The 27,124-nt window shown below is 47.7% G+C and overlaps 1 protein-coding gene across 2 annotated transcripts in view; it reads left to right on the forward strand.

Moving 5' to 3' along the window:
* The window catches only part of RAB11FIP4 (RAB11 family interacting protein 4), a 184,432-nt gene that overhangs the window by 134,311 nt on the left and 22,997 nt on the right, over positions 1–27,124 (forward strand). For both annotated transcript variants that reach the window (XM_020963314.2, XM_020963315.2), the window contains 7 exons: positions 20,667–20,890; positions 21,801–21,992; positions 23,246–23,380; positions 24,066–24,101; positions 25,668–25,767; positions 26,141–26,244; positions 26,902–27,042. In XM_020963314.2, coding sequence (XP_020818973.1) covers positions 20,667–20,890; positions 21,801–21,992; positions 23,246–23,380; positions 24,066–24,101; positions 25,668–25,767; positions 26,141–26,244; positions 26,902–27,042 — 932 coding nt within the window. The remainder of the gene's footprint in view (positions 1–20,666; positions 20,891–21,800; positions 21,993–23,245; positions 23,381–24,065; positions 24,102–25,667; positions 25,768–26,140; positions 26,245–26,901; positions 27,043–27,124) is intronic.

Here is a 27,124-nt window from a genome sequence, read left to right on the forward strand (position 1 = left end):
ATTAAAGACCTGCTGGGGATGAATAAATGAATTAGGAAGGGATTAGGAACTACTCCAGTGTAGGTGCCCAACCCCCTCAAACTAGGAAGAGATTTTTTTTCATGATCCCCTTATTCTAGTACAAGCAGCTGCATTAACTTGGTTGTAGGCTATCTCTCTCTGGCTCCCTTTTTCTTTTGGGTCAACGTTCAGGGCTTTAGAAAATCTCTTTTATCACCAGCTCTTGGACCAGGGCCCAGAGATAAAAATCCTTCCTTGTGCTTTGGTCCCCAGTGGCCCTGCCCATAAGGGTGCAGGGTTTGTTGGAAATCAAGCTCAAAAGAAATGGGACTATAGCAAGAGAGAATTGTAACTTAAAAAAAAGTTGAGACTGTTCTCACTCTGCCTAATGTTGTATCACGGAGAGGGTTAGGGTTAGGGTTTGGTTTCTAATAGAGCTTCCAACGTTTACTACCTGTGTGATGTTGGGCGGTGATTTAGTCCTCTGGATCTGTCTCTCCTCGTCACCCAAATGGAGTAGGTTGGAATAGATGCCTCTGTGGGCCCTTGCGGCCCTTCACCTGTTACCCCTGGCAGCCGGTCACCTAGTAGATTCCTAGTAGCCTGGAAGAGCTCTTATTTTCTGACCATAACCAGGACCCTCAGGCCATAGGCTGCAGCAGGGTCCCAGCCTTCCAGAATAGGATGAGCAGAGGGTCAGAGTGGTGGAAGGGGGCCAGGGACAGAATTGGGTATATCAGGCCCCGAGCTGTTCTTTTTCTCCTGTCCCTGTGGATGTTGAGGACCGGTCCAGTGCCTCTTCCTAGAACAAAGAAGCTTCTGTGGCATCGGGCATTTAGGCTGTGTGGCTGTGCCCAGCTGAAGGGATGGAGAGAAGTAGGGCACCGCCAAGCAGAGTTCCTGCCAGGCCACTGCATTCAGCTCAGCTCTGTCCCTAGCCTCACTCTCCCACTCACCAGGAAAGCCAGGTCATGCCAGGGGATGGGGAGGGCTTTGGAGAATGGAAGGACCTGGGGGAGGGCCAGGCGTGGACATTCAGGTCAGGTCTGATGGGAGACAGAGGGGAGATAGTTGTTGTCTATCTGGCTTGAGTGCCCATCCCAGCCCTGGCTTTCCAGCTACCTTCCTGTGAGCTGCTGTGCTGGGGCACCCTGGTAGAAGGAAGCAGTTTGGATTCAGCTGTGGGCAAACAGTGTGACTGTCATGTTTGTCTCCTTTCTAAATCCAGGGGATTTGGGTACTTTCCCTGGGGTGGGTGCAGGGTGCAGTCAGTGGGTAGAATAGGCTGCTGTAACTTTAAGTAGAGAGGTTGGCGTTCCTGGGCTAGGATAATAAATGAGTGTTGTGCATTCTCCCTGTGGGCTTGGACGGTGTTCTCCCTGCCCAGTTAAATTTCATCGAGTTCCTTTTCAAGACCAGAGGCATTTAGGAAGCCTCAGTAAATTAACCCTAATCAGTCTGTTTCCCCTGTACAGTTTTTTTCCAGCCAAAGGGCCCTTGGACCAAATATTCTTTCAGTGCTGGTTGTTAGGTTCTTTTTTTCTTTTCTTTTTTAAAAATTTTTTTAGGCAATTGGGGTTAAGTGACTTGCCCAGGGTCACACAGCTAGTAAGTGTCAAGTGTTTGGTCTCAGGTCGGATTTGAACTCAGGTCTTCCTGACTTCAGCTCTATCCACTTCGCCACCTAGCTGCTCCCAGTTGTTAGAGTCTGAGAAAGCTCTGGTTTGGGTCAAATCCATTAGCTCCATTCAAGTCATCAAACATTTATTGAGTGCTTACTGTATGCAGGATTGTCAGCTTGGAAGACCCAGGTTCCCATCCAGCCTTTGTTTTCCATTGGCTTATCACCCTGCGCATTTAACTTCTCCGTGCCCAGACATCGTAGCTCTGTTGCTGAATCAGCATCGTTAGAGGGCATTTCCTAGACCCAAGTTCTCTATGGCCCGATGGAATCTAGAACCAGCCACCCCTTCCTCTCCACCCCAGTGTGCTTTGTCAGGCTTGGGTCAGCAGAGAACTCCCATCATTCCCTATCCTCGGCCTCTGCGTTCTCCTTGGAATAAACATGGAAGCTAAGATAAAGACATGACTGTTGAGACAGAGAGACGGGTGATGAAGCGAGTCCTCTTCTCTGTTGAGGGGGCCGTGTTTCAGAAGAAAGCACGTGGTGTCACACATGTCACGTGGTTGGTTTTGCCTTTGTTTTGTTTTGTTCAGCTGTGTTTTGTTAGGTGATATCTCTGTTGGGGGAAACCCAGTAAAAGCACCCCACTAATAGACCCAGTAATAATAACAGCACCCACTTCATAGGGTTGTTGTCAGGATCGAGTAAGTTAACATGGGGATCATAAGAAGGGGACGGCAATATTTTTCCTTAATTTTTTTCCACTTAAAATTTTTTATGTCATTTATTTTTTTAATCAAATTCATTTCTGAATATATCCCTCCTTTCCTACCCCCCAGCTAACATTTGTAACAGAGATTTTTTTCTTTTTATATTTATATTATTATTTAAATTAAATAAATATTATTTATTATTTATTTACATTTATATATTTATATCTGGGTGAAGCAATTCAGCAAAGTCGACCAGCCTATCAACAGTGTTTGGCAGTATATGTGATGTTACACACTCATAAACCCTCAACCTCTTGTGTGAAGGAAGGAATGGAGCATTTTTTTTTTAAAAGGAATAAAACAATTGGGGGGAAAAAAACCGAGACAGTGCCATATCTAGGCTGTGGGGGAAAACAGAAAAGACCTTGTGTAGGAGGTGGTGGCTGAGCAGAGTGCTTTGAAGAAGGGTAGGGATTCTTGGCATTGGCTGTGAGGAGGAGGAGCATATTCTAGGAATGGGAGAAGAAGACAGAAGATGGATGGTTGTTCATGGGATTGTAGCTCCTGAGATGGAAGGGACTTCAGAAGCCATTCAGCCCATTTCTTTCATTTTACCGATGAAGAAACTGAGACCCAAGGAAAGGAAGTGAGTTGCCCATGCTCACACAGGTAGTGAGATTTGAACTCGGGTCCTCTGACTGGAGCCAGAGTGCTTACTGCTGACCTGCATTCTTGTATCCAAGACATCCAACAGGCTGCTTTGACTGGCCTGGAGAGTGAGGGAAGTGAGATGAAACAGACCTAGAAATGTTAGTGAGAGTTAATTGTAGAAGATATTAAATGCCAAGCCGAGAAGTTTGTATTTTATTCTATGGGTGACAGGGAGCCACTGAAGATTTTTAGGTGGGGAGCAACATGGTCGCCTGTGTTTTAGGAATATCAGTCTGGCAGCTCTGTAGAAAGGAGAGAGAAGAAGCTGGAAGCAAGGAGACCAATAGGGGCCTGTTATAAAAGACCAGGGGAGTGATGTTGAGGGCCCTGTGAGTGGAGAGGAGAGACAGGGTGTGAGAAATGTTGTGTAGGTAGAATTGGCAAGGCACAGCGCTTAGTAGGTGCTTAGTAAATGCTTGTTGATATGGATTGGCTGATTATTCCAAGGCCCTTCAGTGAATGTGGGGTGTTAAGAGGCCTAGAGACAGAGTAAGTCATCCAGAGAGACCGAGTCAGAGACCCCCATTATCACAAATGGAGGCAGAGGGAAGAGGAAAGGATGATTCGTGCCGGGGTGGTTGAGCCTGGGTGAGATGTGTGATGGACATCCTTACCTCGAAAAAAGGACCTTTCTTTGGACTAGACGGCCTTTGAGATCCCTCCCCAGTCTGGATCTATGATTCTCCTCTCGCCTGCACTAGCAGAGAAGTCACCTCAGTGATTTCACAGGAGCCTTTTGCCTGGGATCCCCGTCCTTACTGGTGCTCTTCCCCTTTTAAGAGCTCTCAGGCCCCTTGAAGTCAGCCCCAGTGGGCAGCAAAGTGGCCAGTGCCAGATGGCCACGTGTTTCTGAATGCCTTGCATTTTGGAGCAGCCCTCCTTCGAGAGGGAAGAGCCGCCTCACCAGCCTGTCCGGATGCAAACCCTCATTTTCACCTCCTGTCCTAGTGAAGATAAAATCGGAAACCCCAACGGCAAGCCACCCTCCAATCTAGCCGTGTAAGTAATTAAGCCCTCACTTCAAACAGCCACATTTTTAAAAAGCTGTAATTTTTGTAGCCGAAAATAGCCGAGAGCCGCCGGAGGAGCTCTTGATGCGGCTCATTTTCACGCCACCTTGGAGTCTTTCTAGATTGTGGCCCAGGCCCTTTGCAGCTACTTATAGGCCTTGTTCAGCACTGACCTGTAGGGCAGTAGAACTTTTTGTCCAGGTGATGGAATGTCTTCTCAAGGTAGACCCTTTTTCTTATTGTTTCCCCCAAGACCCAACATTTATTCCTTCTGTGCCTTTCCTAATACCATGCTAGAAGGTCTTTCCACCCTTGTGCTTTAGGGAAGACTGGATTGTGGAATGGGAAGTAAATGGGATTTGGAGTCACGGAACCCGAGTTCAAATCCTGACTTTGCCAGTTACTCTCTGGGTGACTTTGGGCCAGTCATCTCACCTCCCTAGGCCTTGCTTTCCTCATTGACAGATTCATGGGATTGTACTCAGTGATTCTTGAGGTCCCTGTCAGCTCGAAATCCTTTATCCTGCATCAGCATATGCAGTCTGCTTTGGCAATGCTGTCTCCTTGTTTTCTCCAAGGCCTCGGTCAGTCTTCCAGTTCTAGACTTGATGTGAGGAGGAGGGGAGTGGGCTGCCTTGGGGAGGTCCTGAGCTCCCCCTATGCTAGCAATGCCCAGATGCCCATTTTGGGAGATATCTTGAATGTGTAGACATGTCCTCCGAGGAATTCAGTGTCCATGGGAAGTGAGGCAGGCGACTTTTGTCCTTGTACCCCCAGAGCTTAGCAGAGTGCACGGCACATAGTGGGTGCTTAGTAAGTGCTTTTTGCTATCAATTGGCTGATTATTCCAAGGCTCTTCAGTGAGTGTTGGGTGTCGAGATCCAGAGATACAATAAATCACACAGAGAGACACCAGAGACCCCCAGACACACACAGAGACCCCTCAGACACAGAGGGAGGCAGAGATCCCCCCAGACACAGAGACAGGTATAGAGAGAGAGTCCAGGCTGGTCACAGAGAGGGAAGGAAGGAAAGACTGAACACAAAGTGACAGACTTTGAAATTGCTGGGAGTAGCATGGATGTTCAGATGGGCTCACCAAGGGTTGGATTTGCCCCTGGGACCCTGGGAAATGGGCTTCTAAATTACCAAGAGCTGGGAGATTTCCCCCTAATTTTTTCCCTCCCAGTCCATCAGGATTCCGACCATCTGGGGTCTGCCCTCCTCTCTGGCTCAAGGACCCAATACTATGCCACGTCTGAATTAGAACTGGTGTTTTGTCTTCGTGAGAAAGGGGCCCAAGTTTGGGGCTTGTGGGTCTCTCTCTCTCTCTCTCTCTCTCTCTCTCTCTCTCTCTCTCTGTCTCTCTTCCCCAGCCCTACCACAACAGAAGAAATCCATCTGCCCTGGATTTCAAGTTGCCAGAAATAAAGACTGTGGCGCATAAGGGCTGGAGACCTGTTAATTAGCAATGTCTTTTTCCCTGCCTGTTGAGCTGTCCTGTTTGGGGATTGAAGCCCCTGGGAGCAGCTTGGAAGGCAGAGGATTGTCTGGTCCTGGCTAGAGGGAATCCCTGTTTTTCACACCTGTGTCCCGCCCTGGTTGGCTCCATTTTAATATGAGAGGAAAACCTAGGTGGCAAAGACACTTTGGGGACTTTAAAGACTTGCAGACCAGACCTGGTTCCCTGGGTGTGTGAGCTGAGGCAACCTATCCTTCACCTCTCTTGGCCCCCTCCCCAGCTAAATGAGAGGGTGGGGCTACATCAAGGCTGCCTCAACCTTTCTTGTGTATTGGACCCCTTTGGCTGGCTGGTGGGAGCCTCTGAACCCCATCCTGGGATCAGGTCTTTAAATAAAGGACTTGTTCATTTTCAGTTAGAGGTCGGTGGGTAGAGCCCTAGGCTTGGGGTCAGAAGGACTCATCTTCCTGAGTTCAAATCCCGCCTCAGACACTTACTAGCTGCATGACCCTGGACAAGTCATTCCACCCTGTTTGACTCAGTTTCTTCATCTGTAAAATGAGCTGGAGAAGGAAATGGCAAATCACTCCAGTATCTCTGCCAAGGAAACCCCAAATGGTCAGACCCAGCTGAAAGATTTCTGAACAATTATTTTCTCATCCATGTTCACAGACCCCCTGGAACTCTCCATGGACGAGGTGGGGAAGAGGAAGGCAAGGTCCTCATGTTAAGAGCCCCTGGGCTCCATGATCTCTTAAGAGCCCTTCAGCTTTAACTCCTAGGAAAGTTGAGTTTAAAGCTAGGTTTGCAGCCCTGGTAATATTAGCTTCATCCACACTCTTGGTTACAGACCAAAGGTGTTTGGACTCTATTTAAACAGCATGGTGCCAAAATACAGAATTCTGTGGGGCAGCTAGGTGGCGCAGTGGATAGAGCACAGGCCCTGAAGTCAGGAGGATCTGAGTTCAAATCCAGCTTCAGACCAAACACTTGACACTTACTAGCTGTGTGACCCTGGGCAAGTCACTTAACCCCAGTTGCCTAAAAAAAAAATACAGAATTCTTCTTGAGAATGTATTAGTGCCTCCCCCTGCCCTTTTGTTTGTTTTAGGCAGTTGGGGTTAAGTGACTTGCCCAGGGTCACATAGCTAGTGTCAAGTATCTGGTCTGAGGCTAGATTTGAACTCAGGTCCTCCTGACTTCAGGGCCAGTGCTCTATTCACTGTGCCACCTAGCTGCCCCCCTTTTTTCCAAGTCCTGTTTAGGCCCCTGAGTCATGAGCCAGTTCACCCCCTCCCCCAAATCCCCTTTCCCTAATCTGGTGCTCCGTGGGATGAAGCGGCCTGTGGGGATTCAGGTCTCCCCTGCCCATCCTGCCTCCAGCTTGCTGCTGGGCACTGTGGGTCCTGGAGCAGAGAGTGAAGAGCTCCCCCCAGAGGAGGATGGGCAGGCTCTGGGCCTCAGGAGGTGGCCTCTGCTCCCAGATTCACGGCACCCACCTAGGAGCTTGGCTGTGTGTGTTCTGTTGGACCAGAGGACAAGAGGACCTGCTTGATAGGAGCAGCCCATCTGCAGGCTGGCCTGGACGTGATAGTAACAATAACCCTTTCCTTATCAAAGATGCTTTTCTAAAGTCTTGGGAAGGAAACAGTGCAGGACTTGTTAATCCCGTTTTACAGATGAGGAAGCTGAGGCTCAGAGAGGTTAATTAATCAGAAGCATTTTTTTCTTTTTGGCTAGGCAATGGGATTAAGTGAGTTGCCCGGGGTCACACAGCTAGTAAGTGTTTGTGGCAGAGTTTGAACTCTTCTAATACTTCTGTACTCCAGATATTGTAATACTTCTAAACTCCGGGTTTTCTATACTCCAGATCCAGAGCTACAGCTGCTATTATTATTATTCCCATTTTGCAGATTAGGAAACTGAGTCTGAAAGAGATGAAATGACTTCCTGACAGTCACACAGCCCGTATTATGTGTACATATATGTATATATAGATATAGATATGTGTATACACACACACACACACACACACACACACACTCTGAGGGACTTCAGAATTCTTGTTGCTCAGACCATTGGTAGGGCTTGACCTCAATTCCTCAACTTCTCATTTCTCCAGCCCAGTTTCATGTCAGAAGGCCCTTCTCAGGCCCCTCAGCCACTAGTGCCTTCTCCTTTTGGATTACCTTCGATCTACTCTGTATTTAGCTTAAAACGTAATGAGTTTTTTACATGCTCTCTCCATTAGAATGTAAGGGCAGGGGCTGTTTTTGCCTATCTTTGTATCCTCAGGGTCTATATAGTGCCTAACATACAGTAGGTGCTTAATAGATGCTTGTTGATTTGACTGTTTGACTAGACTGCCTTCTTGGCCTGGGACCACCTTGGCCCTCCTATGACTAGAACTACCCTGCCTCCACAATTTCCAGACTCCAGTGGTCCCTTCCATGAACAGCCTGAGCTTCCACCTCTCCCACTCCTGGTCACACCTGGTTTCTTGTTAATTATATATTTTCTTCATCCCACTGGGGTCTTTGCTCCCCTACCCGGTCAGCTTGGACTCCACAGTTGGTAACTTTTTAACACTGTATTGACAGCTTCTGGTTTTCTGTCACCTAAAACCATTTCCAAGTGTATTCCTGCCTCCCCCCCAGCCGTCCGTTGTCACATGAAACACATTGACCACGTGTGTAGTGTTCCACTTCCGTAGTCCCCCACTTTTGCAAAGAAAGGAGGGAGGTCATGGTATATTTTCCATCTCTTCCATCTGGTTCCATTTCTTTGTTTTTTGTTTTTTTTTTCCCTTTACATCGTTGAAGGAATTGTGTATATTAGACGTCTTCCCATGCTTGACTGAAGTTTTCCCTGTGACTGTTTCTTGGGATGCAGTAATACTTTTCCATTGCAGCCATATACCATAACTAATTTGGCCGTTATCAATGAGCGCCTTTGTTTGGCACTATTTTTTTTCCTCCCACCTCTTTGGGACCACAGAAAGCCTCTGACTGTTTGGTGTATGTGGGAGCCGTCTACCTCTGGCTTCCTTGGGATATTTAGCCCAGTCTGGTTCAAAGGGCTTAGTTTGACCTCATCTTCCCAGGGATCTCAGAATGCCTTCCCCCTTTGAGCTTCCATGGGTTGGACCAGTCCTCAGTGCTGAGTAACCCTCAGCCTTTGTCCTCTCCACTTCTGGGTCTCAACGAAGCATCCCAAGAAAAGTCACAAAGCCATTATAACTGACTCTGACCCACTAACTCACCCTTCACTGTTCATTACTCAGTGATCCTTTTTACCGACCTCATCTGGCTTCCTTGGCATGTTCTGGATGGTCCTGAGGATTTTTTTTTTACAATTCTTAATCCAGCATCACCTACTCCCAGCTCATGATTGTACCTCTTCCTTCCCATTAGGCCGAGTTGGGTTCTTCTTTACCGTTTCTGTGTGCCTCAGTTTCCTCTTCAGTAAAATGGAAATCCTAATAGCACCTACCTCCCAGGGCTGGTGTGAGGATCAAATGAGATGTTTGTGAAGTCCTTCGCACAGGGCCTGGCACCTAGTAGGTGCTTACTTGTTTATTTCTCCTCCTCTTCCCCACTTCTCTTACAGGCAGCTCCCCTGCTCCCAGACTCCTTTCTTATGGGTGTGAAATTCAGAATTCGTCTCCTTTGGGATTGAGAGTAACATGGCATTTGGTCATTTGAACCAGGCTTCCTAAAACTCAGCTGCTTTTACCACACTGGGCTGAGACACCTGGTGATTCTGACCAAATCAGGTAACTCTGGAAAGTGAGTTGCCCTTAGGGCAGAAGGGACCTCAGGGGCTCATTTTACAAATGAGGACACTGAGGCCCAGAGAGGCCCAGGGGCTCACAGGGCTGGGATCCAAATCCAGGAGCCCTGAGTCCAGAACTAAGGCTGCGGTAGTATTCTGCAGTGAAAGGCCGCTGGATTCTGCCACCTATCTTTTTAAGGGCTTTATTGATATTTGGTGTCTCTCTTTTTGCACCTCTCTCCCTTTCATTGTCTCTCTGTCTCTGTCTCACTTCAGACACAGGGCTGGTGAAGACTCCCAGTTTGCTTCTTTCCTCTTTCACTGCCGTCCTGTTCAGGTCTAGGGTGGACGTGGCAACCTCCGAGGTCTCTCTTCCCACTCTGAGCTGCTTCTGTGGTCTCAGAGAAAGGAGGAAGGCTCCTTAAGCTCCCAGCAAAAGCTTTGTTTATGGTGAGTTAGGACAGAAGGTAACGATTTAGAACCAGAGGCTCTCCCACTGTGGGTGTGTGGCCAACACCTGTATTCAAATGGAAAGAGCTGCATTCCAGCAGGGCAGAAATTCCAGCGTGGGTTATCTGGCCGGCCCTTCCCTGATAGGCATCTGCCTGAAGGGCCCTCCGTAATTACTCCCTGGCCTCTCTGGCTAGGACTTTCTAAGCTGGGCTTGCTGTATGCTGGAAGCTGGCCCAGGAGTCATCCTTAGGTCTCAAGGAGATCGTAGAATCTTAGATCAGGAGCTGAGAGAGACTCAGAACCCTGTAGTCCAGCACCTACATCTTAGAGAAGGGGAAACGCAGACCCAGCCAGGTTAGTGACTTGCCCAAGGTCACACAGAGAGTAGAAGTAATAATACTGATACCAGCACTAACAGAGAGCTGCAAGGCTTGCAGAGTACTTTCTGTTAGCTCATTTGATCCTCATTACCCTGTTTTATAGAAAACCGAGGCCAGAAAGGTGACTAACTCAGAGTCACACTACCAGTAAGTGTATGAGGCAGAATTTGAACACCTTGTTCCAGAGCAGCCAGGTGGGCGTGGTGGATAGAGAAGAGAGATAATTCAAATCCAGCCTCAGATACTTATAAGCTGTGTGACCCTGGGTAAGTCACTTAACCTTATTTGCCTCAGTTTCCTCTTCTGTAAAATGAGCCAGAGAGGGAAATGGCAAACCATTGCATTATTATCTTTGCCAAGAAAATCCCATGAAGAGTTGGACACAAATGAAATGACTGAAGTACAGCAGCAATTGCCTTATTCCAGGTCGAACACTAACCACAAAGCTACCCTGCTTCCTCAAAGGTAGGATAAGTGGTAGAGTTGAGATGTGAATCCATGTCCCCTGACTTGCACCCCCTCCTCCTTCTGACATGGTTGAGTGACAGATTCCACCTTGGATCTCAAGGCTGGTCTAGCCCAGTGTGGGAAGGGTCATCACTCTCTGGAAGTTGGCCAGCAGGTGAATGGATACCTTTTGAGGGCTGAGAGATGACCCAATCCCAGTGGATGCCTGGAGTGTGGAAGACCCGTATACCCAACAGGGCTCTTAGGTCCCTGTGTCTTCCTCTTCTGTATTAACCATGATCCTCATTCTCCCCACTCCCCTCATGACCTGAACGTGCTATCTGTGTAAATGAAACTTTCTGCCTCCCTCAAAAAACACATTTTGACATCCCCATTTTCTGTCCCTGAATACTCTGATGTGGTATTTTGATAACGGTTTTCATCACTTGCCCAAACTGAAAGAAACATGTTCCTAGGCCAGGCAGTCTGCCCATCTTTCCCTTCTCCCCCCACCCTTGTTTTCTTTCTCTCATCTCCCCAGGGTGTTGGTGTGAATCCCAGGCACTCGCCCCATAGCATGTTGGGGAATCAGTCAGTAATCTGACTGACGCCATCTGAGGCTGTTTTTACCAAACATTGTTGGGGCAGGCTCCGTCCCTTAGTTCTTCTATGTTATTTTGGAGAGGATGGAGCATCACTAAGGGGGTTAGGGGTGGGGGAGGGAAGGCACAGGGGGCCTTGCCAACTCATTCCAAACATATTCCCTAAGGGCATTATATACCATCTTATAACATCCTAAAGAATGGCTCATTAAACAGCGATGGGAGGAGAGTGAGTGTGGGGAGGAAAGAACTCTTGTTTTGGGGCAGAAAACCAATGCCTGCCATTACTGGCCACACAGAGCTGGACAGAATTTGGACTGGGAAAATGTTGGCTTCTGGAATGAGAAGAATCTGTCTCTCCATCCATCTCCTCTGTGTAGTGTTTCTGCATGGGGAAGAGGCCCTGGGAGAGTGATTTTTCCTGAATCTCGGGAATTCCCTAATTTCACTGAAATCATAGGTCTAGTCCCTAATCCCATCTTTCATATGGAAGATGGGTTGTTTCCCTTAGTTTTTTTTTTTTAACTAGGTAAAAAAGGCCACTCTCTGCCTCATTTCTTACCTAGTCTTAGTCACTGAATGGGCACTGCTTCAGTCAAAATAAGACCTCTAAAGACCTTTGCTGATAAAGGCCAGGGTCTCCCTGGGCCATCTCCAGTCCTTCTGATCTGTACCTGGCCACAGGACCCAGATGGCTCCAGAGGAGAAAGTGAGGCTGGTGACTTTGCATGGCCCTCCCTCGATGAATTCCAGCTCACCTGCATGTCATGGCGTCACCTCTCTGAGGCCATGGTCCTCTTTGGCACAAAGGACAAACAACGTGTTGTTTCCCTTGATGGAGTGTAAGCTCCCTGAGGGCTCAAAGGCTGTTTCACTTTTGTCTTGCGTCCCCAGTGCCCGGGACTGTGTCAGTTGATGCGTCTCAGGGGATGATGCCATTGTCAGGGAAGTGGAAACATTTTTGTCACTTTGAGGAAGTTCTGCTCGGTGGAGGTGTGTGGGTGGGTCGCTGCAGGGTTAAGGACGCAGTGGGCTCATTACGCCTGGTTTTCTCTCCTCCCCCTGAGGAATCCGGGACAGTGGAGCATTGGCAAGGGCCCCAGCCTTAGAGAGCTGTCACACCGTGGTCCTTTCCCCCAGACAACTTTCTATAGCAGTTACAAGTGACTTTGGGGTCCTTTGTGCAGGGTCAGTGTTGAGAGGAGCCGGCCTATGGGCAGAGGCTCAGACCTCCAGGGTCTAGCTGGTTCCAGCCTGAGCCACCCCTGCCCTCTGCCCCCTTCCCCCTCTTGCCAGCTTTGTACCTAAAGGTCAGTCAAGAGGACTCCAGATATGGGAAAAACCCTCTTAGGGGGCTGGCTCTCCAGCCCCCATTCCACTTTGGGCTGAAGGCTCTGTGCTAATTTGTATTTTACTGCAGGGATGGGTCCAGCATCCTTTGCTTTATCGTCATAGAGGTCTGCCTGCCGTAGTGGGGGTTGGGGATGTCTGTAAGTGGTATCCCAGCAGCTCTAGAGACCCATTATGCCAGGAAATGTCTTGCAGCCGAGGGGTGACCTAGCAGATCGTGTATTAGACTTGGAGTCAAGAAGACCTAAATTCAAATCCTGCCTGAGACCTATACTAGTTGTGTGACCCTGGGCAAGGCACTTGACCTCTGTCTGTCTCAGTTCCCTCACCCGTAAAATGGGGATAACAATAGCATCTACTTCCCAAGTTTGTGGTGAGGACCAAATAAGGTAGCTCATGTAAAGTACTGTATCGGTGCTAGCTGTATTATGTAAAGTTTAATGAGGATTTGTTCCTGCCCCTGGGGAGGGAAGGGGATGGGCTGAAGGGGCCCCATGGAAACCAAACTGGGAGTTTGTGTGTGGCTTCTTTTTACCCTTGAGAAGAAGGTGTGTGTCACGGCAGGGGTGCCCTGTGCGCCCAACCTCTCCCCCACATTCCCTTGCCTCCCAATATTGGCTGCATTCCAATATTTATTTGTAAGTTGGTTGCTTTGGAATTCAAAACAGCTTCTAGGGAGGAAATAACGCGCTCTGCGGAGAGGAAGATTTAGGCTTGGTGGAAGGGAAAATTTGCTCCCACTTAGCGCTGTCTGAAGGAATGATGGACTGGCTACTTAAGGAGGCCGGGGCCAGGGGTTTCCCCCTCACTCGAGATCATGCAAAAGGCTTCTGGAATGAGACTTCTGTTGGTTGGGCCGAGAGAGATTTCTTTTTCAGGGATGGGTTGGTCTAGAGAGCTTCTGACAGCCTGCCTCTGATATGCTGTGGAGAAGAGGTCGTGGCTAACATTTATTAGGCGCCTGAGGTGGCGTCATACGGCACACAGCACCAGGCCTGGAGTCAGGGACACCCGTGTCCCTGGGCAAATCACTTAACCTCTGGACCTCAGTAAACTTATCTGTAGAATGGGGCTAATGGGAATGATAGCGCCTACTTCACTGGGTTCGTGTGAGGATCAAATGAGGTAATATGTGTAAAGGGCTTTACAAAGCTTAAAGAATTCTGAAAATGATGATGTTGACCCACACCCAAAGATGCTCTGTTTCTGTTTCTCTCTTTTCCTGCCCTCTCTCTCTTTTCTTCCCTCTCTTTCCCCATCTCTCTCCCTTTCTATACCCCTCTCTCTTTCTCTTTCTCCCTCCTCTTCCTTCTCCTTTTGTCTCTCCCTCTCTTTCTCTCTGTCCCTCTCTCTCCTCTTTTTCTTCTCCCCTCTCCCTCCCCCCACCCATATTTTAAAAGTTTCTAGGTGGATTAGAGCTGAATTTATAGGGATGCTCTGCTTCTGGGGAATCAAATTTGTCATCTCATAAAATGAGTATTGAAAAAATAATCCTTCCAGAAGACATCTGAGAGAACCGAGATCAGAAAGCTAGGGAAATCTGTGTCTTTGGAGAGATTTGTCAGCCTGCTCTCCCACCCCCCAGCCACAGGAGATCCAGGTGCATCGCACCAAGCAGAGCCCCCCCCTCCCGGGAGGTTTTGTTCCAGCTACTAACCCCTGAAATAGGAGCTGCCTTGCCGGCGAGCCAGTCAGCCTGTTCTCACACTAAGAATGGCATGCATCACCCTCAGCCATATTTCTGCATTCCACTCCCTGTGTGTATGGGGGGGGGGTGTCCCAAATTCTTTCTAAAGCTGCTGGATTCCCCAGAGCTCTGAATCTATCTTCCAGATGTGATGTAGGGATGGGGAAAGTCCTCTCCTCTAGGGACTTGATTTTTTTTTAATTTTAATTTCATTTTATTTCTTTCAGTTAACAAATCTATTTTTTCTACCTCTCACCCTATCCTTTTTCTTTTCTGCAAAAATCATGGTAACAGAAATACCCAGGCAAGCTAAACAAATTCCTGTATTGGCCATGTCCCAAAATATACATCTCTCTCTGCACTTTGAGACCTAAAATACTATATAAATAATGATGATGATGTTACCCCCCTCTCCTCCTAGACAGACCGGGGTGGGGGGGAGGGAAAGGACAGGAAGTGATGAGTCCATCACTGGGAGGTGGGTACCGATGAAAAAATACCCCCAGGGACCTTTCCAGCCGGCTCAGCCATTATTCTCTCTTTCTCCCCCACTCTTGCATATACATACATACATACATACATACATATATATATATATGTATACACACACACACACATATATGTATATATATATATATACGTACATACATCCAGATCTGATCATTGTTAAGACCTGAAGGCTTGTGAATATGTAATTTTTTCTTGGTATTGTTTGCAAATCCTGCTGTCCTCAGAGCCAAGTGTGAAGGGGCTCCCAGTTAGTCTTTCTGGATCTTTTTATCTAGTCCAAACCACTTGTCTGAATGGTGAGTAAACCAAGGCCCAGAGGTTAAATGACTTGCCCAGGGTCACATAAGTCTGAGGCAGGATTAGAATCTTTCAGCATTTATTAAGCACCTACTATGTTCCAGGTACTGTACAAAGTGCTCTACAGTTATCTCATTTGATCCTCTCAACTACCCTATCACACCTGGAGGCTGTTAATTATCCCCATTTTACAGTTGAGTAAACTGAGGCACACAGGTTAAATGACTTTCCTAGGGTCACACAGACAGTAAGTGTCAGAGGCTGAGTATGAATTCAGGTCTCTGGACTCCAGGCCCAGTGTTCTATCATCTATATCTCCTAGAAAATAAACAAACCAAAAACCAGTCCCTGCTCTCAAAGAAATTTAGAATCATAGCTTTAGAAAACTTAGAGGTCATGGAGTTATTTTACAGATGGAGAAACAGAGGCCCAGAGAAAATAAGCAATTGATCCCATATCACACAAGTAGTCAAAAGAGCCAGGATTTGAACCCCCCTTCCCTCCTTCATCACCTTGTTTCTTAGTTTCTCCTGATGTCCTTCCTTCTGTTTTCCCATACGAATTACATTAGGGCTATCTATCTATCTATCTATCTATCTATCTATCTATCTATCTATCTATCTATCTATCTGTCTATCTATCTATCTATCTATCTATTTTGTGCTGTAACTCTTTATAACTGTACTTAGTGAATTTTGTAAATTAATATTATGCATGATATCACTTATATAATTTATATTTTTATAATAACATGTAAATTATTTATAATTTATATAACCATATATGTAACAATTAATACTTTATGTACTAATTTAATTTACATTGCCTCAAGGTTGAGAGGGCCTGGCATAGTTCAGTATGATTTTTTTTTTTAAACAGCACTTATATTTTAGGGGGGAGGATACAGTCACTTAGCTACTAGTATGTGTCAGAAGTGGGGGCTTGAACCCAGTTCCTAGCAGTCCATCAGACACTCACTTGTAGCTATCCTTTCCACCCTTCCTTTCTTTCTACTCCAAACCCCTTAGTCTTTTCTTTTCCAGGTGAAACATCCTATTCTTTCAATAAATCCTTATGTGACATGATTTTAAGATTCTCCCCTACTCCCTGCTTCATTCTGGTCACTTTCTTTTGGTACTTTTTGACACTTTCATCTTGTCATTGTCCTTACTGAAAGGTAGCATTCGGAACTTAACACGATACTCTGTTTGGGTATTGACCAGGGTGGAGTACAGTGGGCCTCTTCAGCCTAGCATGGTGGAAAAGGCATGAGATTTGGAATCAAGAGGACCTGGTTTCGAATTCTTGCTTTGCCACTTACTGTCTGTATGGTCTTGGTCAAGTCACTTTACCTCTCAGGGCTTCCATTTTCCTCATCTATAAAATGAATATGTAAGAATCATCTCTAAGGTCCTTTCTAGTCCCAAATCTATTGAGTCTATTATCTATAAACTGTGACTGAGGCAGCTAGCAGTGAAGTGGATAGAGTACTGGGCCAGGAGTCAAGAAGACTGAGTCATTAAGAAGACTGAAGAAGACTGGCCTCAGACACTTGCTAGCTGAGTGACCCTGGACAAGTCACTTGAGACTGCTGCTTGCCTCAGTTTACCCATCTATAAAATGGAAATAATGATAGCACTTAGCTCCCAGGATTATTGTGGGGATCAAATGAGATAGTATTTATAAAATACTTTGCAAATCTGAAAGCTCTATATAAATGCTATCTACTAACGTATGTTTGCCTCCCTAATCTTGGACACTAGACGTCTTCTAAGATTGCATATGCCTGCCATGACCCCTGTTGTTCACTAAAATCCTCTAGGTCCTTTTCACATAAATTGCCCACATCTATTTCTTCCTGTATTTGTGTAGTTTTTTTTTCCAACCCAAATTTAGAGCTTGAAATTTAATTGGGTTAAATGGAACCTTATTACGCTTGGCCCATCATTTGAACCAATTGAGATCTTTTTAGATCCTGATTCTGTCGTTCAGCATGTTAGCTGAATTTGCCAGCTTGAGGCTGTCTGCTAGTTTAGTAAGCATGCAACCCATGCCTTTATGTGAGGCATTAATCAGCAGGTATTTATTAAGTGCCTACTTGCAGCTGAAACCTTCTTTTATATATGTATATATATTCATTCCTCATATTAACAAGTGGACTTCTAGAGAGCAGGGACCATCTTACCTTTCTGTTTATATCCCTAGCATTTATTACAATGTTTGTTACACAGTAACACATGCCTATTCATTCATTCATTCATTCATGCATACATACTTCATGTCAGGCATTGTGCTCAGTGTTAGAGATACAAAAACAAAAGTGAAACAGACCAGGGAGCAGTTTCAGGGAACTGGAGCATCTTTAAACCTCCACAGGCAGAGCTGTAAGTGGCAGAACCAGGATTTGAAACCAAGTCCTGTGACTCTAAATCCCATGCTTTTTCTACCATTCTAGGCTGCAAAGGCTGGACTTCACCATGGTCAGTACCCAAATGGAGTATTACATTAAGTTCTGGATGTCACATTTTAGTAAGGACATTGATGAGATAGAATATGGCCAAAATAGTGGACCAGCATGGTTAGGGGTCTTAAAATCATATCATATAAGGATCTATTAAAGGGAGAGGATTAACTTACAACCTAATGATAGAGAGAAGTCATTCGTGAAGGTATGGAACAGAGCTAGACCATGGAAAAAAGCCCCGTGGTGTTCCATTAGAGATCTCCCACCAGTTTGATATCTATCCATTAAGTCACCACTCCTTGAGACTTGACATTTAAGTTCTGGATCCACCTTACTGTGTTCTCCTCCAGCCTTTGGGTCATGTCTTATCTATCAGGAAATCGTGAGAAACTTGACCAGATACCTTACTGATATCCAGGTAGCTCCACTGCGTTCCCTTGTTCTGCTAATGCAGTGGTAATGCTGTCAAAGGAGAAAAAGAGGTTAGTCTGGTACGACTTGTTTTTGATGTGCCCATGTTGGCTTGTAATAGCTGCTTTTTCTCCAAGTGCGTGCCGGCCAGCCCTTTTAATCATCCGTTCTAGAACATTGCCACAAAGTGAGGTTAGACTCCTGAGCCTATCATTTAAAGACTCTGCTTTCCTTCGCCTTTGAGAATGGACAGAGCTGAAGTCCTGACTCCGGACCTGTGTCGCCTGCGTGTTCTGCAGAGTTTTGCAAGCATTGTGGATGACAGCTGAACTGTCATATTCATTCTCTTAGTACCATCAGATGGAATCGATGCAACCTTGATGACTTGTCCCTCCTAAGGACAGCTAGATGGGCCCAGCCTCCTCATTTGTGTTCTGTTTCAAATCCCTGTGCATAAGAGTTTTATACTTTGCAGGGAAGGGAAGCAGAAGAAAAATGTAATAGTTATCCTTTTAAAAAAAACTAAAAAAAGCATTATTGCTATTTTTATTTTTAAATAGCATTCTCATTTCCTGATACTATGTCTGTAGTAGAAAACCTTGTCTCCACTCACGTTTGCCACCTGGTCCAGGTCCCCATCACCTCACTTCTGGATTATTGGGGTAACCTTTAGGTTGGGCTCCCTGCCTCAAATCTCTCCCCATTCTGGATGTCTGCCACTCAGGTGCCATTGATCTTCTTGATCTGACCCTGTCACCACCACCTCTACTCAGTAAACTCCAGTGGCTTCCTCCTCCCCGTAAGATCAAATATGAAACCCTCCGTTTAGGCCTTGTTCCTATTCCTCACATGAGAGCTGTCTCCCATCTTGGTGCCTTTGCACAGACTCTTAGCCAATACCCATGGTGCCGTCCTTCCCACTTGTACCTTCTTGTGTACCTTCAGGATGCTGCTCAGATCCCACCTGCTCCTTCCGAGATCGCCTCTCATGGATACTATAGATGTACAGAGTTATTGGCATGGGGTTGAGGCAGGAACAGTGGTTTTGCTTTTCTTTGTATCTCCAGTGGTCCTATCACTGCTTTGATCATCTTCTTGACCGCCCAAAGTAGAGCTTTAAAAAAGGTCCTTTGTTTGTCCAGAAAGAGCCCTGGCTCTGAAGTCAAAGGACCTGGGTTCAAATCTGCCTCTGATAGTTACCAGCTACAGAGTTAGACTTTAATGACCTCTAAAGTTGCTCCAGTCTTCTCTCTCTCCACCTTCTCCTCCTTTCCTTCCTCCTCTTTCTCTCTCTCTCTCTCTTTCCCTCTCTCTTCCCCCCACGTCTCTCTGTCTCTGCCTTTTTCTTTTCTCTCCTCTCCACCTTCTCCTCTCCCTTCCTTCATCTCCTGCAAGCGTAGATGCCTAGTTGTATGAGCCTCACTTTAACCTTAGTGAGTGCAGTCGAAGACCCCGGTTAGGTTAGAATGATTTTGGGGGAGCAGTGCACCCAGAGGAGGAGTGGCCTGGGCCCTGGCTCTCTTGGAGCTGAGAAAAATGAGGCAAACAGGGTGAAGTGACTTGCCCAGGGTCACACAGCTAGTCAAAGTCCAACACCAGATTTGAACTCAGGAAGATGAGTCTTCCTGACTCTTCAGGCTCAATGCTGTGTGCACTATGGCGCCACCTAGCTGCCCTGATCATGAGTGCTTGGTCGGTTGAATGTAATTTGCTGAGACTCCTCAAAGACAGTGATGAAGCCTGAGCCTAGTCTGGCCAGCTGTCTCCCTGGGATGGGCCTTGAAAGTCATTCATTCCCTTGTGTCTTTCCCCATTTTTCCACCCCACCCTCAACCTCATTTTGTTTGGGGGTAATGAGCTAACAAGTTGCTTGAAGTTGTGTAAGGAAAGTGGTTTGTTAAGGAACACAAGCTTGTACCTGTTGTCACCAAGACTTTCTGTGGTGGTTGGGTCCGTGTTTCTTGTTGGCCAGCAGCGTCGTGCCCGTGATGGAGAGCCAGAAGCACCACCTTCGGAAGGGACCTTCAGTGCCTGATGATGCTGCCAGCTCCAGCTGGCGTCGGTCACTTTCTTCTGCAGCCAAACCTGGCCGATAACTGGCTTCAGTTTTCGTTTTCTAGCTGCGGAGTTGACACTCGCCCGCTTCTTTTCCTATAATTTGAGTTAGAACCTTGGAGAGCATCCTAGCCCACTGCTTATCAGGCCCTTGTCTCCTCCATGGGAATGGAAGCTCATTGGAAAAGGGATTTTCTTTGTATTTGTATCCCCAGTGTCTGGCACCCAGTAGCCAGTTAATAAGTGCTTGGTTGATGGGTGGATCACTGGGCTTTGTAGTCAGGAAGACCTGGGTTCAAATTCTGCCTTCACTGTGGATAGCTACTTGAGCCTGGCAAATCCTATAACCTTTTGGGTCTCAGTTTCCTCATCTGTAAAACAGGGATGACAGTCGCACCTTCTTCACACAGCTGGTTTGAGGCTCAGTGAGACGATAGGATCATAGCTTTGTAGCTAGAAGGGATCTCAGAGTTCATCTAGTCCAACATGCCCAGTGTCTCAAGGCAGGATTTGAACCCAGCTCTCCCTGCCGCTAACTCCAAATCCAGCACTCTGCATTGTACTGTGATTTCCCAGTGTCACAGCAGCATTCCTGTAAGGCAAATCTGTTGCCTCCATCCTGTTTTATACGTGAGATCATCAGAGGACCGCGGAGCTAACGGTCTTCCAGGTCTCCCTCCTCATCCGCGCCGTGCGTGTCTCTCTCTGTGTCCCAGGGCAGCGAGATCCGGGACCCTGCCTACGTGGATAGTGAGAATACCCTTGGAGAGTCCGACCTCTTTCCCGAGGACGAGGCCATGACGCTGGCGCAGCACGAAGTCCTTCATGAATCTGACATGGACAGCGCCATTGACAGTGCCCCGAGTCTGGAAGTATCTGACATGAGTCCGGGAGAGGAGAAGGACGGGGTCCTCGGAGGCCTCTTTCTTCCAGGCGATAAGTAAGTCCAATGTCCGGGCCAGAAGAACTGCGCCTGCGGCTGATGACGGCCTTTCCTGGCCAGGTCCCAGCTGAGGGGGATTCCTCCTTCCCTTTATGTTGTGGACTGATGGGCAGACAACAGTGCTGGTGCCTGGACAGGGCGGGGGATGCCCCTTAGAAGTGCGAAGGGGAGGGGAATAAGCATTTATCTTGTATCTCATTGGGTCCTTTCAACCACCTGTGAGATTCATTTTACAGGTGGGGAAACTGAGGCAGACACATTAAGTGACTTGCCCAGGGTCATACAGCTGGTGAGCGTCTGAGGCCAGATTTGAACCCAGGTCCTCCTGACTCTATCTACTATGCCACCAGCTTCGGCTGATTTGGAGGCAGGCTGAAGAGCCAAGCTGCTCATTAATGGACAGCCAGTGGTTGTGAAATCAGATCTAGGCTTGAATCCTGGCTCTTCTACTTATTACCTGTGTGACCTTGGACAAGTTGCTTCCCCTCTCTGAGTCTTGTGCTTGTGTGAGACTGTGTGACCCTGGGCAGGTCAGTGAATTTCCTAGGGTCACACAGCCACATTCGACTCTGAACTCAGTCCAGACCAGTCCCTCATGCACTAGCACAGATGGGGCTGAGGAGAAGAGGGATCGGGAAAGTCCCTTGGGAAGCGGCGTTTGAGCTGAGATGCTAAGCGGCAGAAGCGAGGAGACGGGAGGGAGGACATTCCAGGCATGCTCAGAGCTGGCAGCGAAGGTGTTTATGAGAAACGGCGAGACAGGCCAGTGCGGCTGGAGCAGAGGATGCGTCAAGGCGGGTGGGCGGGCGACGTGAAGTGAGCTTGGAGAGGCGGGTTGGAGCCAGATCGGGAAGGCCTTTAAACGTGAGAAGAAGCGTTTCCAACTGGGCTTTTCTTGGTCTTCCAGATCATTTATCCCCAACCCATCTGCGACATCCGATCTCTCCACACACTCAACAGCCTCCCTCATCAGTAATGAAGAGCAATTTGAAGACTACGGGGAAGGGGACGATGTGGACTTCAACCCCAGCAGCCCCTGCCCCGATGATGAGACGAGAACCAACGCCTACTCTGACCTGGGGTCCTCCGTGTCTTCCAGGTACCTGCTCTGGCTCTGGCTCTGGGGTGGGAAACGGGACCTGATTAGGGCTTGGGGTTCAGAGAAGACATGGGGCTGCAACTTGGTGCTTCTGTACCAAGGAAGTAAGGCAGAGCTGCTCTTGGAGAGGCAGCCCGGCACCTGGCCTGGAGTAAGAGCTTACTAAGTGCTTATTGATCGACTGAGTGACCATCCTGCTTCATTTGAGACCTGGCTCTGAGAAGGTCCCTGCTGGGGTCAGCTTGAGCCAGCTCTCCCTGGCTGTTCGGTTTTCAGTGGCAGCCTTTACGTCTCAAAAGTCAGTAATCCTGCAAATCAGGGCTTGATTTATGAGGGTTTTTTTTTCATTGTCTGGATTTAAGAAAGTGATGGAGAAAATGGCAGTAAGACAGATTAAATGTAGAAGCGTGTCCAGTGTACATTTCTCCCACCCTTCCAGAGCTGGTTGTTAGACATTTACTAGCATATCCCTGGCACTAAGTCAGGGGTCTCCGGCTTGGTTGTCTCCCTGCCCTAGTAGTGGCTATTCTTCCCTTGGGGTTGGGAACAAGAGGAAGACCTGACTCTGTGTGACAGCTTTTGTGAGCTACTGGTGTGTATTTTCCTGTCTCCACAAATCCCCCATTTCATACCTGGGAAGGAGGCCAGTTCAAATTTATCTGGGGAAATTGCCGAGAGGCAAGAGTTAAATACTAGAACCTGAGTCCCCACTTGGACCTCAGACCTTGGCCTTCGAATGGGCATCAGCCTACTTAACTCCCTTCCACTCTCCACCTCTAGAGTATTGTCAGATTCTAGATCTAACCGGTACCCGGGGGGGATTTCAATCATTGAATTGCTCCCGGAAGTTCTAGGGAGTTCAGACATTCCTGAAGCGCACTTACTGAATTTGGAGTCAGCAGAGATCTGAGTTCAACTCCAGTCTCAAACATTTGCTAATTTTGTGAACCTAGCAAGCCATTATATTTCCTCACCTGTAATATGGAGCTTATGATATTAATAATAATACCTGTAATATACACCCCACAGCGTTGTGAGAGGCACATCAGACTGTGTGTTTGCATTTGTTAAGTTTGCTTTTGCAAACTTAAGAAGTACTACAATTATTGTTGATGTTTATTTTTATCATGACCATTTTGTTTATTTTGATCGTGGCCATGTGGCTTTCTTGGAACCTCGGCTCAGGAGGATGTTTTGACCAATTAGATTAGGCAGATGATAAGTAAAGTTATCTCCTTTCCACCAACAAACAGTGCAGGACAGACCCCTAGAAAAACGAGGCATATCTACAACAATGAACTGCTGGATGTCTACTGCTCTCAGTGCTGTAAGAAAATCAGTCTGCTGAATGATTTGGAAGCCAGGCTGAAGAATCTGAAGGCCAACAGGTGAGCGAGCATTGGCCCCCAAGGGGATTTCTGGCTTCTCTGGAGCCAGCTGTGACCTGAAGGAAAGTGAAGGAAAGGAATGGGCTCTCTCCCTGATCCTGGGCCCAGATGGGGGGTGGTGTCTGCCTGGCCAGCGGGTCAGCTGGGTCCCTCCGGTGGGTCTGAAGAGGGGATTTGTTAGGCAGAGCATGGGCTCTGAAGTCAGATGACTTTCATTTGAATCCCAGCATTGCTGTGTGATCTTGGGCAAATCACGCGCTTCTTCTGTAAAATGAGAGGATTGGCTCAGATGCCCTCTGAGGTCCCTTCTAGCACAAATTCTGCAATCCTCTAACCTGTGATCATAATATTTAACCTGCTGAGGAACAGATTCTTGGGATCTGTAAGTAGCTGAGGGCCTGACTGGCCCTGGTTGACCAGGAAGAAAGTTGGGACAAGACTTTCCTGTGCTGTGATGAGAAGGGAATGGCCAGGCATGGGCTCAGAGGTGGGAAAACAGAGTGGCAAATACAGTCCAGAATAACCAGGGAAGGGAGCTTTCCCTACTCACTGTGTTTTAAGACTTAAACGTGATATCTGTGAGACACCTTCCCCCCTCCCAAACCTTGATTTTGAATGTGATTGATGCTATACTGTGTTCCATTATGCATTAAGACCAAGGCTGATCTTCTTTTCTCTCCTCTAGCCCCAACCGGAAGATCTCTAGCACAGCATTTGGACGGTAAGACCCTATCTGCCTTTTGTGGGTTCCTCTGGGATTGAGTTAATGTTTTGTTTCTACTTACCTGTGTGACTTCCGGGCAGCCCCTCTTCCCTCCCCTGACTCCTCTGTCCCATCCTTGGGCAGTGAGCGTCTCTGGACGCTTAACAGTTGATGTTAAGTGACGGGGGATGTTCCAAGCATAACTTTCAAACAGAAGTTTGTTCCTTTCTTTCTTGACAGCTGCACAAAAAAACCAGCCTTAATTCAGTTCCCCCAGACTAGAAGAGCCGTGAGTGAGAAAACTCAGCCATGTGAATGTTGACACTTGGCCAGAAATATCACAAACTCTGAGTGTGGCCCTACGCGGTGGGTTACGTAGCCCCTGCCCTCAAGGGGCTTACATGTTTGTGTTCTCTCTTTTAAAATACTAAGTTAGTTTTGGTTTATTTGCTTAAGTAAGTTTTTATCAGTATCATTTTTTATAATCCCAACATATCCTTACCCAGGGAGGTTTTCCATTACAGCCAAAGAATTTTAAAAAGAGGAAAAGAGAATAGTGTTCTCTTAATAGATGATTACTTTCCATTCCACTGCCTACCCAGGCTGGTTCTTTCATCCCATCCATTTGGCCTTTCTGAAAGAGTCTTTTTTTAAGGCTGATGGTAGGCTTATGATGTGGGAGATAGAGCACCGTGTTTGAAACACTGACTGTCCTATGAACCTGTGTCAGTAGAAGGACCCTTCTGGCCCTCCATCTTCTCATATGTCAGAATGAGGACTTTGAGCAAGAAGACCATTAAGGTTCTCTCCACCTCTAAATCCACGATCTCTGGTTAAGGGATCTTCAGCTATATTGATATCTATTTGGGATGCCAAACGTGGAGGGTCTTTTGAGGTTCCTTAGTCTAATTGGGTTCATAAAAGTATGAGGAAAGGAAGAATAGTTTCCAGGAATGGGACAACAGAGCTGGTCTGCTCATTGGACTGGTGGCTGCAGACCTCCATGGCCATATCCATCAAAGTACTGGGTTTACCAGGTGCAGCTAGGTGGCACAGTGAATAGAGCACCAGCCCTGGAATCAGAAGGACCTGAGTTCCAGTCTGGCCTCAGACACTTGAAAATAGCTGTGTGACCCTAGGCAAGTCACTTAACCCCAGTTGCCTCACCAAAAAATAAAGTATTGGGTATACTCCCAGATCCCCCTCCCCCATAGCTGAAGTTGGCTACCCTGTCAGGATGGGAAGCTTTCCGGGCACATAACAGCTGCCCCCTCTGCCACCATCAACCTCATGCATGAACTGTAAGCATGGAGCAGTAGATGAAGAGCTTGCCTCAGGGCCAGGAGGGCATGAGTTCAAGTGTCTGGGACCTTGGACAAGTGTCTAATGTCTCAGTGCCTCTGACAGCTCTAAGACCAGGGAGTTGTAGAGGTGGTGCTGCTTGGCGTTGGCAGGGGATGTTTCCTTGCCAAGTAGCTTCCTAGATTGAAGAACTCAGGCCCTAATTATGCTAAACCCTGATGAGACACAGAGAAGAACAAAGTAATTCCTGCCCTCAAGAAGCTTCCATTTTGATGTTCACAGACAACTCATGCACAGCAGCAATTTCAGCAGTAGTAACGGCAGCACCGAGGACCTGTTCCGGGACAGCATTGACTCCTGTGATAATGACCTCACAGAGAAGGTGAGGGCAAGCTGGGCTTTCCATCTGCACCCTTGTTTCTCACTGGGCATTGAGGGTTTATGAAGAGAATCTGAACTGTTTACATTGAGGAATGGGGCGCAATGAAAGGAGCAACAGATGTTGTAACAGTGTATCCCAAGTCACTGGAAGCCCCAGGGCTTCCTTGGGGAAGTCAAAATTTATTAAGTACCTACTGTGTATTTGACTGGGAGATGGGTAAGGAGGTATGCATGTATGTGTGCACACAGTTGTACACATTTGTACAGTTCTGCAGTGGGGCCCTGTGATCCTCCTGCATTTTTCAGCCACACACAAGCCTTAGATGCTCTGTTCCCTAAATCCACCCACTCCAACTTCTTCCTGTTGTATGTAGGTGAGCTTCCTGGAGAAAAAGGTGACCGAGCTGGAGAATGACAGCCTGACCAACGGAGACCTGAAGAGCAAATTGAAACAAGAGAACACTCAGCTTGTCCACAGGTATGGACACACCCACCCTTCCTGGGAAAGGGGCAGGCTGGACGCTGTGCCTCGGGGGATGGGGATAGGGATGAAGAAGGGAGGATCTGGGCCACTGGGGACGGGGATAGGAATGGAGAGGGGAGAATCTGGACTGCTGGGGATGGGGATAGGGATGGAGAGGGGAGGATCTGGGCCGCTGGGGCACGGATAGGGGTGGAGAAGGGAGGATCTGGGCCGCTGGGGACAGGGATAGGGGTGGAGAGGGGAGGATCTGGGCCGCTGGGGACGGGGATAGGGATGGAGAGGGGAGAATCTGGGCCGCTGGGGACAGGGATAGGGGTGGAGAGGGGAGGATCTGGGCCGCTGGGGACGGGGCTAGGGGTGGAGAGGGGAGAATCTGGGCAGCTGGGGATGGGGATAGTTGTGGAGAGGGGAGGATCTGGGCCGCTGGGGACGGGGCTAGGGGTGGAGAGGGGAGAATCTGGGCAGCTGGGGATGGGGATAGGGGTGGAGAGGGGAGGATCTGGGCTGCTGGGGACGGGGAGGATCTGAGCTGCTGGGGGAGTCAAGGTCCAGATAATTCCCCCCAGTCACTGAGGGATTATAACAAGAGAGTGGTAGATAGAATATTGATGGCAGAAGACCTGTTTAACCCCAGTGGTTGCCTCTCCGCAGGGTACATGAGCTGGAAGAGATCATGAAAGACCAGGAGACGATGGCGGAGCAGACCCTGGAGGAGGAGATCAGACGGCATCGGGAGTTATTCAGCAAACTCGAGAAGGAGAAGAGCACCGAGATCGAGCTGCTAAACACAAGGTGTGTGTCTCACTCACTTTCTGGGTTTCAGTGAATCTATGGCCTGTCAGTGCCATGGATGATATTTTGAATATCAGGTGAA

Source organism: Phascolarctos cinereus, unplaced genomic scaffold (genome assembly GCF_003287225.1).
Source record: "Phascolarctos cinereus isolate Bilbo 61053 unplaced genomic scaffold, phaCin_HiC Scaffold_5;HRSCAF=322, whole genome shotgun sequence".
Lineage (NCBI taxonomy): Eukaryota > Metazoa > Chordata > Mammalia > Diprotodontia > Phascolarctidae > Phascolarctos > Phascolarctos cinereus.